The sequence below is a fragment of the Spermophilus citellus genome (assembly GCF_964194105.1).
Source record: "Spermophilus citellus genome assembly, chromosome: 3".
Taxonomy (NCBI): Eukaryota; Metazoa; Chordata; class Mammalia; order Rodentia; family Sciuridae; genus Spermophilus; species Spermophilus citellus.
This window is the reverse complement of record NC_138184.1, coordinates 90,033,191-90,050,170: the sequence shown is the minus strand read 5'-3', so window position 1 is coordinate 90,050,170 and position 16,980 is coordinate 90,033,191. Positions and strand designations below refer to the sequence as shown.

At 43.6% G+C, this 16,980-nt stretch overlaps 2 protein-coding genes and 1 long non-coding RNA gene across 16 annotated transcripts in view; all 3 read left to right on the top strand.

Moving 5' to 3' along the window:
- Nucleotides 1-11,514, top strand: part of MPHOSPH9 (M-phase phosphoprotein 9) — a 57,416-nt gene extending 45,902 nt beyond the window's left edge. For 6 of the 8 annotated variants that reach the window (XM_081284620.1, XM_081284623.1, XM_081284619.1 and 3 more), the window contains 5 exons: nt 597-717; nt 2,135-2,238; nt 2,885-3,132; nt 3,415-3,483; nt 7,126-11,514. In XM_081284620.1, the coding sequence (XP_081140746.1) occupies nt 597-717; nt 2,135-2,238; nt 2,885-3,132; nt 3,415-3,483; nt 7,126-7,227 (644 nt within the window). In that variant the 3' untranslated portion in view covers nt 7,228-11,514. Of the gene's footprint in view, nt 1-596; nt 718-2,134; nt 2,239-2,884; nt 3,133-3,414; nt 3,484-7,125 lie in introns of those variants that run through there. The other 2 variants (XR_014020881.1, XM_081284621.1) reach the window with 2 other exon arrangements.
- Nucleotides 11,515-11,657: 143 nt separating this feature from the next.
- Nucleotides 11,658-12,408, top strand: LOC308645297. Its single transcript, XR_014021177.1, has 3 exons — nt 11,658-11,778; nt 11,830-12,294; nt 12,326-12,408. It is a non-coding gene; the product is annotated as an uncharacterized lncRNA (long non-coding RNA).
- Nucleotides 12,409-14,697: 2,289 nt separating this feature from the next.
- The window catches only part of PITPNM2 (phosphatidylinositol transfer protein membrane associated 2), a 124,898-nt gene continuing 122,615 nt past the window's right edge, over nt 14,698-16,980 (top strand). For 3 of the 7 annotated variants that reach the window (XM_081287056.1, XM_081287053.1, XM_081287051.1), the window contains exon 1: nt 14,700-14,930. The gene's annotated coding sequence lies outside the window, so the exon portion shown is untranslated. Of the gene's footprint in view, nt 14,931-16,980 lie in introns of all 7 variants that reach the window. The other 4 variants (XM_081287055.1, XM_081287054.1, XM_081287057.1 and 1 more) reach the window with 3 other exon arrangements.

Below are 16,980 nucleotides of genomic sequence, written 5' to 3'. Positions count from 1 at the left end.
TTAAGTGAGATATTTTTGTCTGTCCAATAAATTGTTTGCAATGGATACCACTTCAAAGATTTTGATGGTAGTAGACAGTTATTAAAAATTCATTCCAACAAATCAGTTCATGCTAGTCTAAAAACAGAAAGTGCTCTGATATATTTGACCTCAATTACTTGGGATCAGTCACCTCTTCTTGGCCATTTACAGGTTTGTTTTAAAATTGAGGCATTGGATTTCTGTGCTCAGTTTCTCCCTCACGACAGCTGAGGACTTGTCCTCACAGTGCCATGCGGTTGTTGTGGGGGTGTTTGCTCTGCATTGCTTTCCCATCTTAGTTTAGTCCACCTGGAAAACCCTGGGCAACCAGCTTGGAACCAGAGCACTAATGTTGTACTCTGCTTTACTCAAACATCAACAGGGGTTCCCTCTAGATGTCAGGGTTATAGGTTATTTTTTTTTAATTTTTTGTATTCTTGTTTATCTCTCAGGAAGTTTTACAATGAAATTGTATTCTTTTTAAAATTAGGAAAAAGTCATCTGCTGAAAAACTTTGTTCTGCTAACATAATGCATGTTAAAGGAAAAGAATATTTTCTCTGTTTTCTTTTTTAGCAAAAAGAGAGATTATGTTAACACCAGTGACTGTGGCTTATAGTCCAAAGCGATCCCCTAAAGAAAATTTATCTCCAGGATTTAGTCATCTACTTAGCAAAAACGAAAGCAATCCAATTAGGTAAGTTCTTCAAAACTGGAATAGAACATACATTACTGATTTTTAAAATGTCAACTTATGCCTCTGGCTATCAGTAATTTTTCAGTTACCAGTGGGAGTTCTGTGGGTTTAAATCATTTACATCAAAGTCATAGTAAAAATAAAACACTACAGTGTGAGGAAACAGTTCTTAACCATGTAAACTTGCTTCTGCTAGACTTTTTAGTACCACCTCAGCATCCCATGCAGCTTTTGGATGTAGGACAAGTTTTTTTTTTTTTTTTTTTTTTTTTTCTGAAAAGGTTTTATGACACAGGGAAACTTTTGAACCATTTGAGTTAGAACATGGGCTGCACAAGGATGGCCTTGGCGCCAGATACAAGTTCACCTGCTCCTGAGCAACTGTCCTTTCCATGATAGGGGCAGACCTTGGGGAGGGGAGGACCTTGCCTTCTGGTCCATAAGGTCTCGGGAGGTCACTTAAGCACACTGAACCTCAGTTTTTTCTTCTTAATAAATGGTAATAACGATACCGACCCTGCTTATTTAACACCGTTATAAAATGAGATGACATAGCTGGGTACAGTGGCACATGCCTTTGATCCCAGTGACTCAGGAAACTGAGGCAGGAGGATCTCAAGTTCAAGGCCAGCTGCAGCAACTTAATAAGGCCCTAAGCAACTTAGTGAGACCCTGTCTCAAAAAGTGTTGGGGATGTGGGCTCAGTGGTAAAGTGCTCCTGGGTTTAATCCTCAGTACCGGTGGGGTTGGGGATGAAATTACATAATGTTTGGGTAAGTGCTTTAAGTCTCTAATAAGTAAATATATATACATATATATATATATATTTTGGGGGGGAGGGGGAGAGTCCTGGGGATTGAATCTGGAGGTACATAACCACTGGCCCACATCCCCAGCCCTTTTTTATATTTTATTTAGAGACAGAGTCTCGCTAAGTTTCTGAGTTTGGCTTTGAATTCACGATCCTCCTGCCTAAGCCTCCAGAGATGCTGGGATTATAGGCATGTGTCACCATGCCCAGCTCTAGTAAGTAAACATAATTTGTGTTAAAAAATAATTATTTGAAACAGGAATGGTGGTACATGCCCGTGGTCCCAGCTACTCAGGAGGCTGAGGCAGGAGGATCATAAGTTCTAGTCCAACCTCAGGAACTCAGAAAGACCCTGTCTCAAAATAAAAAAAATAAAAAGGGCTACGGATGTAGCTCAGTGGTAGAGCACCCCTGGGTTCAATCCCCAGGACCAAAAACGAAAATAAATATTTGATTTCAGTTTTAGAAGATCACGTGACCAGCTTTTTTTAAAAGAAGAAACGATATAAATATGTGACTTAACTGGATACCAGCTCATCTTTCTAGTGGAGATAGGGAAAATTAGTTAACATTTTTTTCTCACAAGTAACTTGCTTCATTCAATAGATTTGATATGCTTTTGGATGATTTAGATACTGTTCCTGTGTCCACATTACAACGAAATAATCCAAGAAAACAGCTCCAGTTTGTTCCTCTAGATGACTCAAAAGGTATCTTTTCCCACAAAATTATTACCTATGGGGGTAGTCATTTTTTCCAAGAGTCCAGTATCTTTTCAAGTTCTAAATATTGTCTCGTGATATCCTATGCTCACATATTTTCTACTCCAGGGTCTCTAAAAGCAAGCATTCGTGATGCTTCATATTGTTATGTCAGTGCTGTTATTCTCATTGGAAAGTTGTGACGCTGAGATATGGGGATGTTAATGTTTAATTACCAGGGCTGTACTTTCCAGTTATTCTCTTTACTTTTAAACTCTATAATTTATAAGCAACTTAGGCTTTGGGTAATTTTTTTTCTTTTTTCTCATTGTATTTGAGTTTGGAGTAAGATAATATATATGATGAAATCACTTGTGTAGGCCCTCAGAATGTTAACTGTTCAGGGTTGGTTTATGTTCACTAGAATGTGATGAGTTTTGTTTAGTTTTTAAACTTTTTTGGTTGCTTTGAGTTTACTTGAAGTCCAGTTACATTTATGTAGCATTTGCTTAAGGGAAATTCCCTTCACTTAGGGAAGCTTGAGAGTTGACAAATTAAGAGTAAGGCTTGTAGAGTTCCTTTGAGAAGAAGCACTGAGTACTATGTATGCTCGCTTTTGGGAAAATTGATAAGAAATTTCTTTGTTTTCTGACAGAAAAAAGATATTTAGAAAATGCCACTGACAACCATGGTAATCATAACTCTTGCTCTGAATCCTTGCCAAATGGAATGAAGAAAGCATCTGTGAGATCGGCCTGGGAGAAGAATAAGTCAGTTAGCTATGAACAGTGTAAGCCTGTTTCAGTAACACCACAGGGTAATGATTTTGAGTATACGGCAAAAATTAGGACCCTAGCTGAAACGGAACGATTTTTTGATGAACTTACAAAAGAAAAGGACCAGGTAAAATTAACAAAAATATTTAAAAAAAAATTTCTCTGAACTAAGTGCTTATGTCTAAGAACTAGTTAGAAGGGAATTATTGAGTCAGCCCCTACCCAGGGAATTACCCCAGTACTGAAGGTCATATACTAGAAATATAATTGATGACAGAGGAAACTCACATTAAGCCACAGTGGACAAGAAGAAAATATAAGGCTGAAGTCTTTTCCTTCCATTCTATGTCATAAACCTCTCCAGTAATTAGAATAATTTTGTTTTTATTTAAATTTTTTGTGTTAACAGATTGAGGCAGCACTAAACCGAATGCCTTCTCCTGGAGGAAGAATCACTCTGCAGACAAGATTAAATCAGGTGGGATGTCTGGCTGGACTCTGCGTTAGAGGCTTAGTGCTAGTTGGTGCTCCACTTATCCAGGGCAGTAAACTCAGGGCACACTGAAGCAGTGTGACCCTTCTTGGTGGTTATAGTCATTTTATAACTAACTGTGTGCGGGCTTTACATGCTAGCTTTTAGGAGTGAAAACTGATTTTACCTTTAGGCTTAAGGAAAATGGTGTTCATGTCATTATAACTTGGGAACAAATGGCAGTGTTTTATGTTTTTTTTACATTTTTTTTTTCCGGTGTTGAAGATGGAACCTAGGGCCTCTTCCATGCTAGGCAAGTGCCCTAACCCTGAGCTACCTTCCCCAGTCCAGTGAGCACCTTTGAACAGATTTCACATTGTTAAGCTCATGCCCTTATGTTAAGTCTCATTTTCTGTTTGCCATCCCATCTCTGCCCATATCTGACATTTTTTTTTAAGCCCTTCCTGTGTGGTAAGCTTGGGAAAAGCTGCATTTTTGCAGTTGGAATGACCTTAGAGGTTAAAAAGGGCAAAGAGCTAGAGAAAGAGCTCTGATTCCATTACCAGGCAGGAGGTAGTGCAGGCATTGTGGCTTCTGTACATCTTTTCAAAGAGAATTATGAAATGATGAGACATTTTAAAAAATCTGCTTTTAGTAATGTTGTATACATGACAGCAAGTATATATCTCTTATTGCTTTCCAGTGCCTTAACTTCAGTTAAAGTTCATTTTCAGTCTGATCTATGATACCAGAAAGAACCAAAGAAAATAGGACTTTTTCTAGGGCTTGTACTCTACCTTCCATTTTTTTTTCATTTTTTTAATATTCGGAAATTTTTTATTGAATAATTTATAAGAATCAATATAGGAAACTCTCAAAATAGTTTAGTAGGAATGCAGAAGGAAAACTGGATACTCTAGTAAACCAATCTGAAATACTTAATAGATTTTTATATAATGAACATTGTAAGTTATTTCTGGCTCTTAAAATAAGATTTAAAGGGCATTAGTTTTTGTGCATGCATGTCAGTGCTGCTTCAATCCACTAAAAACAAATGATAGCAAAAAAAGGGTCTGAAGATGTTCACATGATTCATAAATGAAAAAAGAGATGAGAAATGTTCAGCTTCACAAATGAATAAGAACGGTACACATTTAAACAAAGACATCAACTTTTTATTAGCAGGAATTTTTTGGGCAGTGGTACCAGGGATTTAACTCAGGGGCACTCAACCACTGAACTACATCTCCAGCTCTATTTTGTATTTTATTTAGAGACAGGGTCTCACTGAGTTACTTAATGCCTTCCTTTTGCTGAGGCTGGCTTTGAACTTGCGATCCTCCTGCCTCAATCCCCCAAGCTGCTGGGATTATAGACGTGCACCACTGTGCTTCGTTTATTAGCAGGAATTTTTTAGAAAATGAATTCTTAGATGTATAAAAGCTTATTTCCATACACAGCAGGTAGAAGTAGAAATTGTCTCAAACCTTCTGGAATACAATTTGACATATATCCAAACCCTCAGAATTTTACATTTCTTCAAACCTAACACTTTTTTACTTCTGGGGATGATTCCTAAGGCAGTATTTACAGATACTGCAAAGAGAAATGTTTAAGAAATATATTGTTCCAGGCGTGGTGGTACATGCCTATGAATCCCAGTGACTCAGGAGGCTGAAGCAGAAGGATTACAAGTTCAGAGCCAGCCTCAGCAACTTATCTCGAGGCCCTGTCTCAAAATAAACATAAAAAGGGTTGGTGTTTGGCTCAGTGGTAGAATGCACTTGGGTTCAATCCATGGTACCCAAAAAAAGAAGAAGAAATGTATTGCAATCTTATTTATGGGATTAAAAATTCTGAGCAACCTAAATTTCTATTAAAACTTTTTAAAAAATTCCTGGTTTTATATATTATCAGTGATGGAATAGTGTTTATTAATTTAAAAGGGTATTGTAGAAATATATATTATTTATTTATTTATTTATTTTTTAATTATTTTATTGTTGGTTGTTCAAAACATTACATAGTTCTTAATATACCATATTTCACAGATTGATTCAAGTGGGTTATGAACTCCCATTTTTACCCCGTATACATCACATCAGTTACATTTCCATTGATTTACAAATTGCCTTTCTAGTGACTGATGTATTCTGCTGTCTATCCCATTCTCCACTGTCCCCCCAATAAATATATTTGATAACATGGCAAGAAAGTTCAAATGAAAGATATTTTGAAATATTAATTTGATTTAAGTTTGATTCTGTTTTTATTTTTTTTAAAGTGTGCCTATCAATTCACGATAGCAAGATTGTGGAACCAACCTAGATGCCCTTCAATAGATGAATGGATAAAAAAAAATGTGGCATTTATACACAATGGAGTATTACTCTGCATTAAAAAATGACAAAACCATAGAATTTGGAGGGAAATGGATGGCATTAGAGCAGATTATGCTAAGTGAAGCTAGCCAATCCTTAAAAAACAAATGCCAAATGAATTCTTTGATATAAGGGGAGTAACCAAGGACAGGGTAGGGACGAAGAGCTTGAGAAGAAGATTAACATTAAACAGGGATGAGAGGTGGGAGGGAAAGGGAGTGAGAAGGGAAATCGCATGGAAATGGAAGGTGTTCCTCAGGGTTATACAAAATTACATATAAGAGGAAAGGAGGGGTAAGAGAAGAATAATACAAGTGGAAGAAATGATTTACAGTAGAGGGGGTAGAGAGAGAAAAGGGGAGGGGAGGGGAGGGGATGGGGGAGAGTAGAGAATAGGATAGACAGCAGAATACATCAGACACTAGAAGGGCAATATGTAAATCAATGGAAGTGTAACTGATGTGATACAGTAGTCTGTATACGGGGTAAAAATGGGAGTTCATAACCCACTTGAATCAAACTGTGAAATATGATATATTAAGAACTATGTAATGTTTTGAACGACCAACAATAAAAAAAAAATAAAATAAAGTGTGCCTATATACAGAAAATGTATTTTACGTGTTTAAATTAAATAATAGTTAAATCAGGTTTTGTTTTTTGTTTTTGGTATCAGGAATTGAACCCAGAATGCTTTACCACTATTTCCCCAGCCCAATTTATTTATTTATTTATATTTTTATTTTTTTGGTACTGAGGACTGAACCCAGGGCTCTTACCACTCTGGCTTTGAACTTGCGATCCTCCTGAGCTGCTGGGATTACAGGCATGTGCTACCCCACGATGCTGTTTTTTTCCTTTTTAACTTAGAAATTTTTGTCTAAAGAAAGCTATTTGATTTTGTGTAAGTGGGATACAGCACTGATCTCATATACCCTGCTCTTGTACTGTTCTCATTTTGTCACAAAGCAGTATCCCTTTCTGGTTGGCTCTCCTGCTATTTCTGTAATTTCCATATACTGAATGTGCCAGACATGTTGAGACTATTATAAAGGGCAGCAGTTATTTTAAAGGGTTGAGAAGCCTATTCATATTGTTTAGTTTAAAATAAATCAATAAGACGATTTGTGTTGAAAGCAAAATAATCTGCAATCTTAATGTTTATATTAGCTCTTTTGCTACAAGAAAGGTCAGTTTTGTGGTAATAATAGAACCAACAAAGGTGATGTAGAATTCTCATTACTCTTTCCCCATTATTTTCACCTAGGAAGCCTTGGAAGATCGTTTGGAAAGGATCAACCGAGAACTGGGCTCGGTTCGAATGACACTAAAGAAGTTCCATGTTTTGCGCACCTCTGCAAATCTTTGAGATTTGTAGCCATTAAATTTTGAGACATTTTGTTTGCACTAATGTATAATTATGCACTCAGAAGAGGCGAGCTATTTTGTACTGTTTCTAAGCCTTCAAACAGTAGTTTTACAATCATGCTATTCTTACACCTGCTATTTTATACTTCAGATGGCCACATATTTTCAAGATATTTTTGTTATGCTCAGGAATCTCTTCTATATTTTACTATTTAAAAAGCATTATTTTTAAATAGTATATCTTCAATTTATATCGAGAATAAGGAAATGTAAACAGGGCAGGCAGCTTGTTTCTAAACAAATAGTGTTGTCCTTTTACAATGAACTTTGCACACCAGTTTTATAAACTTGTTCTACATTGTAAATATAACTCATTTTTTTATAAAAATAAATGCTTAACAGCTTCCATAACGACAGACTAACACATGCTAAATACATTTTAGCATACCTTTCAGTGGTGTGGAGGTTTACAAAAAATGATGATACAAGTCCTATTGGAAACATGTTTTAAAGTAACTATCAGATAGTAATACTGGATTATTGGAAAGTTTTGAAGGCTCCATAAATATTAGTCATTTTATTTCCCTAAAACCTTATTGTTTATAAGGAAATAAACAGAGGGATATAATTCTCTAATTTTGTCTCATGTATAGTACTTTGAAAAAGCAATTGGAGAGCTGTAGGCCTCTGCTCCCCATTCTAATCTGACTTGTATCCCCTGGACAAGAAAGGCATGGGTAAAGCCTTGATGAGACACAGGGACATACCCTAGCCATCTGTGTCACCCCACGAGGAGCCAGTGGGACCCTGGTTTCCTTACAGCAGGTGACTTCGGCTGCCAGTCAGTTATCTTCCAGGCCTTTTCACCCCTCTCCACCTCCTCCACCCATGCCAGAAGGAAAAGCAAATACTCCAGTTGTCTGTGCTTCAAGATCCCAAGGTTTGGACCAGTGTTCTGCCTGTTTGTGGACAGGGAATGTGTCAACAGAACCTGCTGCCGTTGCTTGACCTGGCTAGAGGGCTGCAGCCCACTGTCTGGGCAGTGCTTCCTGGTTCAGAAGCAGCCTGTGGGCAGCAGCAGGTTAGGATGGCACTGCTTAACCTCCAAAGTTTTTGCTGGCCAGTCAGACCTAGTGCCCACACATTCAAGCTCAGCATGAGTTGGTAAATAGACTGATTAGACACAGGGACATATATTTAGTTGGTAAACAGAACTGATTCCCACTGGCAGTGCTCAGGTTCTAAATCCTGGTTTGCTTTTGAGCGTTTTCCCCCCCTTATGTGGCTCTTAAAAATATGTATTTACAGTGCACCAGTTCCACTCAATGACTCCTCAAGGTATGCATGCCTTCCTGCAGGATCTCCAGTGGTTGTTGAGCACCTTTCACCCCACATCACCTGTCTGATCTCCAGGCGCATCACCTGTCTGATCTCCAGGGCTAGGCCCACATCCCTGCTCCCTTCTCCCTGTGGGGATTCTTAGGCAGGAAGAAAGACCCTTGTGACGGAGCACCTGAACTTTTGCACTCAGCTTCTGCAACCAGTTGAAGACTTTGAGCTAATCAGAATTACTTATCAATAGAATCAAGTGCCTTCCTTCTTGATTTTGTCTTCTAGCCCCCCCACCCCAAACTTCTAGTTAATAGTAAAGAAGAAGTTCATTTTAACAGCTTGGGTGTAAACCTAGTAAAGGTGTTGGCTTTATTGGTGATATTCCCTTTAGTGTGTGTGTATATATGACATTCAAAACTAACTAAAACGGGGCAGTGATGCATGCTTGTAATCCCAGCAGCATGGGGGGCTGAGACATGAGGATTGCAAAGTTCAAAGCCAGCCTCAGCAATTTAGTGAGACACTAAAGCAATTTAGTGAGACTCTGCCTCAAAATATATATAAATAAAAAAAGGGCTGGGGATGTGGCTCAGTGGTTAAACACCCCTGGCTTCATTCCCTTGTATCTCCCCCCCACACACACTCAAAAAAATAAAAAAATTGGTAGAATATTTCATTGTCCCCTACTTTAAAAAAATTTTTGTTGTTGTTGATGGATATTTATTTATTTACATGTGGTGCTGAGGATTGAACCCAGTTCCTCACACATGCTAGGAAAGCATTCTACCACTGAGCCACAACCCAAGCCCTGTCCCCTACTTTTATTGTAAAGACTACTACATTCTTAAGAGTAAGGAAGTTGTCATTCCTTGCCAAGGAGTTATCTTCTGAGTAGCCTATAATTGGCTTATTCCAAAAAAGGCATTAAGCTCCATCAAAACATCTTCTGTGCCTCTCCGAAAGCATATGCTTTCATTTTTGAAGTGTGTAATAGATTGGAACTATCAATTATTTAAAAAAAATTTATTCTTTTTTTTTTCATAGCTGTAAAGAAGGGACCCCAGGGAAATTCTTATAGCTGTCTTTCCCTAGGTGATGAATATCTTAGGAATGCTCCAGGGGAACACACGTGGGCCTAAGGTAGGAAAGGTGGCAGTCTTAAAGAGCATCCATTATTACCCCAGGGAGGTAAACTATTTTTGTTGCTGGGGCTGTGTTTCAGTGAAAAACCAAAGTGAACCTTCCACTTCTGGGAAGTGCCTTCTAAAATGCAAATGGCAAGTCACCTCTCCTGAGGTCCAGTTTTGCCCTTTTCTTCCCCATACAGAGCCTATCCACAGGAGCCAGCAGTGGCTCCTGGCCACATCTCCAGCTGGAGCTGGAGCAACTATAGCTCACAGCCAAGCTGAGGCAGTGCACAGCTGGGCACAGGGGTTGGAGAGGGGAGACTTGGAGCCAGGCAGACCAGGGTCACACCCTGGCTCAGGTCTGCTTTCCCCAGCTGATAGGATCCCTTTCATTAATGAAGATTCTGTCAAGGACCTGGTGCTTAATAAGTGTGCATAAATAATACCTTTAGATTCAGTATGAGTTAAGTGGGGTTTTAAGGGAACAGTTGCTTTTGCTCCCCCCCCAACCCCCCTACCCCACCCCCCGTGATACTAGGAATTGAACTCAGTGCCTCACACGTGCTAGGCAAGTGCTCTACCACTGAGCCTCAACCACAAGCCAAAAAAGGGTTTTTTGTTTTGTTTTGTGATATTGGGGATTAAACCAGTTGGTTCTCTACAACTGAGCTACATCCCACCCAGCCCTTTATACTTTGTTTTGAGACAGGGTCTCTAAATTGCTCAGGCTGGCCTCCAACTTTCAATCCTCCTGCCTCAGCCTCCTGAGTCACTAGGATTACAGGTGAACTCCACCATTTCTTTTAAATAGGATTATATCCAAAGCAATGACCTAAAAAAAAAATACATCTTCGGTTGGCATTTCTGTTGGGGGGTCTAAGATGGTCTTGCTCCTTGAAAAGAAAGTGAGAAAGCGAGAGAAGGGCAAGTAAGAAATCGAGTAAGAAATGAAGGGAAGAGACCAGGCAGAGATCCACACAAAGCTTTATTTCTCAAAGCTGACAAATAAAGGCCGTCTTTCTATAGAGAGGAGAGAGGCCCCGAGATGTTTGGGGGTTCAGCTTTTGTGAGGTTGGGGTTTGGAGTTGGAGCTATGGCACTGTGGGATAGGTTCAGGGCTAGGCAGGTGGGAATGGCATGGGATTGGTTTAGGTTGATGGCATCATGGGGCTTTCCAGAGCAAAGGGGTCGTGTCCTTCTGAGATTGGCTTAGGGTTATGGTACCATGGGGTAGGTCACTACCTAGGGGGTGGGGGTGGGGAGTTCAGGTAAGAGGAAGTACAGGAAAGTGAAAATATCTTGTAGGATGGCAGTTAACATTTAAAATGGCTGCTCAATGTTAAATCAAGACCCTATACCCTTTGCATGAAAACGTGGATTTTCTTGGAGTCTAAAGGAACGTTCCTCTGGCGTGGGTTTTGTTGTTCTTAATGATTAAAAAATTTAAAATGGATAACCTATCAAATGTTAGTTCAGACAGTAGTTTGATCTTAATAAAATTGGTGATTTGGGAATTTAGGAAAAAAATACAGACTGTTTTCCTAAAAGTTATTGCCACTGCAATAAAAATAACTTTTCCTTCAAGTGTTCCATGAGTAGACCTCTGCAGGTGATGGGGTGGCCTTGAACAGGACCATGTGAAGGAAGTACCAGCCACTGGGCCCCTAAAGATTTAGAGAGGGGGCTGGGGATGTGGCTCAAGTGATAGCGCGCTCCCCTAGCATGCACCACATAAATGTAAAATAAAGATATTGTGTCCACCTTAAAAAAAAATTTAGAGATGACCACTTGGAAATTGATAACCAACCAGAAAGTGTATGCCTTTTAAATTCCAGGAAAGCGGGGCTGGGGATGTGGCTCAAGCGGTAGCGCACTCGCCTGGCATGCATGCGGCCCGGGTTCGATCCTCAGCACCACATACCAACAAAGATGTGTCCGCCGAGAACTAAAAAAAAATAAATATTAAAAAAATTCTCTCTCTCCCTTTAAAAAAAAAGACTAAAAAAATAAAATAAAATAAATTCCAGGAAAGCCAGGTGATTTGGTGAATGCTGTTTGAATTCGGAACATTTTATTACATGTATAGATGAAAGGTTTATATGTAATAAAATGAAAGGTTTAAAGAAAAAAAAATAAAATGAAAGGTTTATATGTAATAAAATTAGACATTTCATCCTTTTAATTTTTAAATAATAACAGTTTTTACTAAATTTTAATGTTTATTTGCTCTGCATGTCTGAGAACCAAGCTTTAAAAAATAAATGTAGCTGGGTGTGGTGGCTCACACCTGTAGTCCCAGCTACTTGGGAGGTGGGAGGATCACTTGAGTCCAGGAGTTCAAGACCAACCTGGGCAACATGGTGAAACTCAGTCTCAAAAAAAAAAAAAAAAAAAGCTGGGTATAGTGGTGCACACCTGTAATCCCAGCGTCCGGGGAGGCTGAGGCAGGAGGCTCACACATTCAAAGCCAGCCTCAGCAACTTAGTGAGATCTTGTCTCTAAATAAAATATAAAAAGGGCTGGGGATATTAACTCGGTGGCTAAGTGCCCCTGGGTTCAATCCCCGGTACTAAAAAAAAAAATAATAAAATAATTAATTAAAAATAGATGTACATCTAGAGCCCTTTAGGAATCATAAAGGTAAATCATATTTGTCATAAGTGAAATATGTCTGGTTATGAGACTTTTTGGGTCTCACTAAACTGATTATATTGCACAATTTTGCTGGAAATAATTTCCTGCCCTGTCAAGAGCTCTGGTTTGATAATGTATTAAAAGATACCAGTATTCTTAGGGCCTGTTTCTAAGCCTTTTCTCATCTGATTTGTGCTTTATCTCAGTAGAGACCTCAGCTCTATGAGGAATCAAGCCATAAATTTGCACTTGCTGGACGTTGTGTACCATGTTGTCACTATGACTATAGATTTCAAGGACAATTATGTATTTAACAATTTCACAGTGACCAATAATGTGAAAAAAATGCTTCACATATAGTGCTCTGATGGGTAGAAGATGACAGTGCTTGTTGCAGTTGCTTTAAATCTAGTCAAACGTTGGAGTAATGAGTCATCAAGCTCCACGAGACCAGGGATCATGTCGTCTTCTCAAATATGGCACATATGGACATTTAATAAATATTTGTGGATGTGAACTGTCTTATGGTATTAGTGTATTTATTCATACCTACTTTGGCGGTACTGGGAACTGAACCCAGGGATTCTTACTACAGAGCTATATCCCAAGCCCCCCCCCTTTAAATATATATATTTTCGTTGTAAATAGACATTTATTTTTTTATTTACTTGTATGTAGTGTTGAGATTTGAGCCCAGTGCCTCACACTTTTTAGGCAAGGGCTGTACCACTGAGCCACAACCCCAGCCCTCTCTAGCCCTTTTTTATATTTTGAGAGGGTCTCACTAGATTACTGAAGCTGGCCTTGAACTTGTGATCCTCCTGCTTCAGTCTCCCAGTTGCTGGGATTCAGGTGTGTGCCCCCATGCCTGGCTGAGATAGTTTTTAATGGTGTTTTTAAAGTCTCAGGCATATATAAGTCCTTGAAGTTACCTCATTTGTGTATAGTCATCAAAATGCTACAGCGGGGACTAGGGTGTAGCTCAGTAATAAAGCATTTGCCTAGCATATGTAAAGCCCCAGGTTCAATCCCCAGCACTGAAAAAAAAAAGTTATAATGGGGACTGTAGCACAGTGGTAAAATGCTTGCCTAACTTGCTGGGCCCTAGGTTTAGTTCTCAATGCTGGGGAACGTTTTAATAAAATGCTACAATGATGTTCTGTCTCGGAGCTCAGTTCCTACTGACTTAACAGAGCAAAGTTTCAAAGAGCCTCACCCTGGAAATGTTCCAGAAATCAATCTTATTGCACCGTAGGGCAGACTGATGGAGGGAAGGAACTGAGGGGGCAGTATTTGATGGAACACCTTTACTCACCTTGGATGGGAGGGCAGTGGTGGCTCTCCTGGCCCTTTCAGGTTGAGCATCTGCCCACAACCCAGAGGGATGAATAGCCTGTGTGGTTGGCACTCCTTTACTTTGTCTCAACATATCCCTTATTTTTAATTTTGTTGGGGGGAATACTGGGGATTGAACCCATGGGCTCTTTATGCCTGAACATTTCCAGCCCTTTTTATTTTTTCAGACAGGATCTCACTAACTTGCTAGGGCTTCACTTATTTTCTGAGGCCATCCTGGAACTTGCATCTCCCTACCTCAGCCTTCTGAGTTCCCAGTCAGTGGGATTACAGGCATGAGCCACTGTGGGGCCACCGTGCGGCCACCGTGCCCAGCTTGGACCTCTTTATTTTCATCTTATGCTTGCCCTTCCAGGGAAGTATTCCACACTCTCTAGGCCACATAAGGTGATACTAAGTGATGGCTCCACTAAGTTCCATGACTTCAGGTTTTGGCAAACGGTCTGTCCTAGCTCAACCTAAATGCACACTTCCTGTTTTCCTGTCAGTCTCACCCAAGCACCCTGTTGGTCTCTCCATGTGCCAGGCGGAGGCCTGTCGGGATGGAACACCAGGGGCAAGCTGCCTCTGCGCCTCGCCCAGCTCCTTTCGCAGGTGGGGACCAGGGCTCCGAGCATCCTCCCCGGCGATGGCTGTCCCGTGCTGATGGCCCGCAGGCGCCCCGGGCCTGCTGGGGTCTTGGGGAGGACCCGGCGCAGGTTGGCGTGGGTCCGGGTCCGCAGCCCAGCACGCAGGTGGGGCTTCGCCCGGCCGCCTCCGGCCCGCGCCCCCATCCCAGTGCCCGGGCGGCCTCGCCGGCGGCTCCCCGCTTCGCCACCGATTCCGGAGCGTCGTTTTCAAAGGCGAGCTGTTAGGAGCCGCCGCTCCGCGACACTCGGGCGCCCCGGCGAGCCGGGTTCTTCCGGCGGCAGCGGCCGGGCCCGGAGGGACGCCCCGCGCCGCTCCCCCGCGCGGCCGGAGGAGGCGCCGCGCCTCGGCGAGTGGGGGAATGCGAGCTGCGCGCGCGGGCAGCGGCGGCTGAGGCGCAGCGGGGCGCGGACAGTCGGCCGCGCGGCCCCCGGAGCAGCGGCGCCCCGACGGCCCGGAGCATGCCCGCCGCCCGGCCGCTCGCCCAGGGCCAGCCGGCGGCGGGGGCGCGCGGGGCCGTGGGGCGCAGCCGGCCGGGCCGGGGCCGCGGGGCCCGCGCTGCCCCGGCGGCGGCGTGAGGTGGCGGCGGCCCAGCGCGATCGGAGGGACTAGCGGCGGCTGCGGGCGGGTGAGTGACCGCCGGGCCGGGGCGGAGGGCGGCCGTGCGGCCCGCGGGAGCCCGAAGCGCCCGGCGGAGGCCGAGGCTGGGCGGCGGAGGGCGTGGCGAGGGGACCCGCGGCCCGGCGCGTTGCCGAGACCCGGGGCCACGGCCGGGCGGCGTAAGGGCGATCCCCGCCCCGGGGCAGGTGTCGCGGCAGCCCGGGGGCAGGTGCGTGCGCAGCGCCGGGCCCCGCACCCGGGGAGGCGCGAGCCGGCAGCCCGGAGGCTCGGTTTCCGCGGGCTTCTTCCCGGCCCTGGCTGGGTGGGCGTCGAGGACCCCAGGATGGGCTGTGTCTCTCTCTCCCGCCTTACTGGGAGGTGCCTGCTCATCCTCGGGCCGGCAGCTTCCTCTTCCACCACCCTGCATCCTTTCTTATCAGTGGTGGGGTTTGGGGGCGGCCTGAGAGGGAAACTTTAGTGTCCCCCTTCCTCAATGTGCACTGATCCCCACCCCACATCCTAAATGGAAATCCCAAGTAAACACAGTGCCTGCCACACTGATGCCATTCCAAGGCAGGTCCTCTAGCATTGTCCCCTTTCAAGGGACTTGCTGCTCCTGCATAGAAATCCTAGGCTCCTCCTCCCCCACCCCTCCTTATCTCCGAAACACTGTGGCCTACCTTCCCCCTCCCTGCCTGAATCTGGATGCTTCAGGAGCATCTTTCTTTGTCCACTGCCAGCTCCTCCCCTGTCTCTAGGAGTCAGCAGAACTGTTGGGGTAGCAGCCGTGCTCCCCCAGATCCCCCACCCTGCATCTCAGGGGAAAAGGTGGTCAATACTCTCTTCTCTGAATCATTCCTCGCACCCAAGCCAGACTCCTCTTGCTGCTCTGAACCCCACTGCAGTTTATCTCTGTGGCTCTTATCACTGTCTGCCTTATTTTATAGTTACTTTTGTGCCTGGCTTATCTCCTCTCCTGGACTGTGAGCTACTGGGGTGGAGTTTGATTCATCTCTGGCCCCCAGCCTGGGTCAGCATCCTGTGTGCAATCAGGGCCTGTGGAGTTTAGGGCCTGCATGGAGCAGAAACCCCTCTGGGCTTTCCTCAGGGACTCTAGCTTGCCTGACTGAGGGACTGTTGTGGGTCAGTTCTCCCATTAAGAGACTGTACTCTGATTGGAATAGCTATCCAGCTCTCTCTCACTGCAGAGAGCCACAGTGAGTTAGGAAGAGCTGTTGTAGGGAGTGACTTGCCAAGGGAACAGGACAGCATATTCACCGCTGGAGAGATAGCCAGGTCCTGACTGTGAGTTCTTCGGGTGGTGAGTTGAATGGCTTATCTGCTAATACTTGGGAGGCACCTGGGTAGAGAATCGACCATGGGAACCAGGAGATCTGGTTTGCATGCCTGGCCTGCCCCCTAACTTGCTGTTAACTAAGTCACTTGGTTTTTCTTGGTCTTGTTTGCTCCTTTCCAAACCTGGGGCCTGGGGATGTGGCTAGTGGTAAAGTGCTTGCCTGGCATGTGAGGTCCTGGTTTGGATCCCTGATACTGCCCCCCCCCAAAAAAAAAGAGGGTGGGGGAACCAAATTTTAAAGAAAATTCATCTGCATGTACAAGGCCCGAGGATCTGGGACCCATTCACCATACCTGTCCCCCGCCACCATGTCATCCCTCACACTCCATGCTCCAGCCCTCCCAGGCTATCTCGAGGTTTTCCAAAGCGTGGTGCTCCTTCTCTATGTGCCTCACCTCTTCAGTGATGGGGACCCAGTTTGCTTTCCCTGGCCTTCCCAGGTAGAGTCGACCCCCTCTGCCTTTGCTCCTCCCCAACCCCTCTTGCCTTTCCATGTGCCTCCCCGTGGACTGTGAGCTTCCAGGCAGTCGTGGTAAATTCTCTTTCTCTGTCCCCAGTACCTGGTGTGCAGTAGGCACTTGGGAAAATGTAGACTAGGTGGTGAGATTGGCCTGGACAGCCCCTGAGAGCCCTTCTTGGCCACAGCCCGGAGTGTCCCTTCTCTGTCACATTGCCTTCCTCCCTGTCCTGAACCTGTTTGAACACCAGGCAGTGCTCTCCT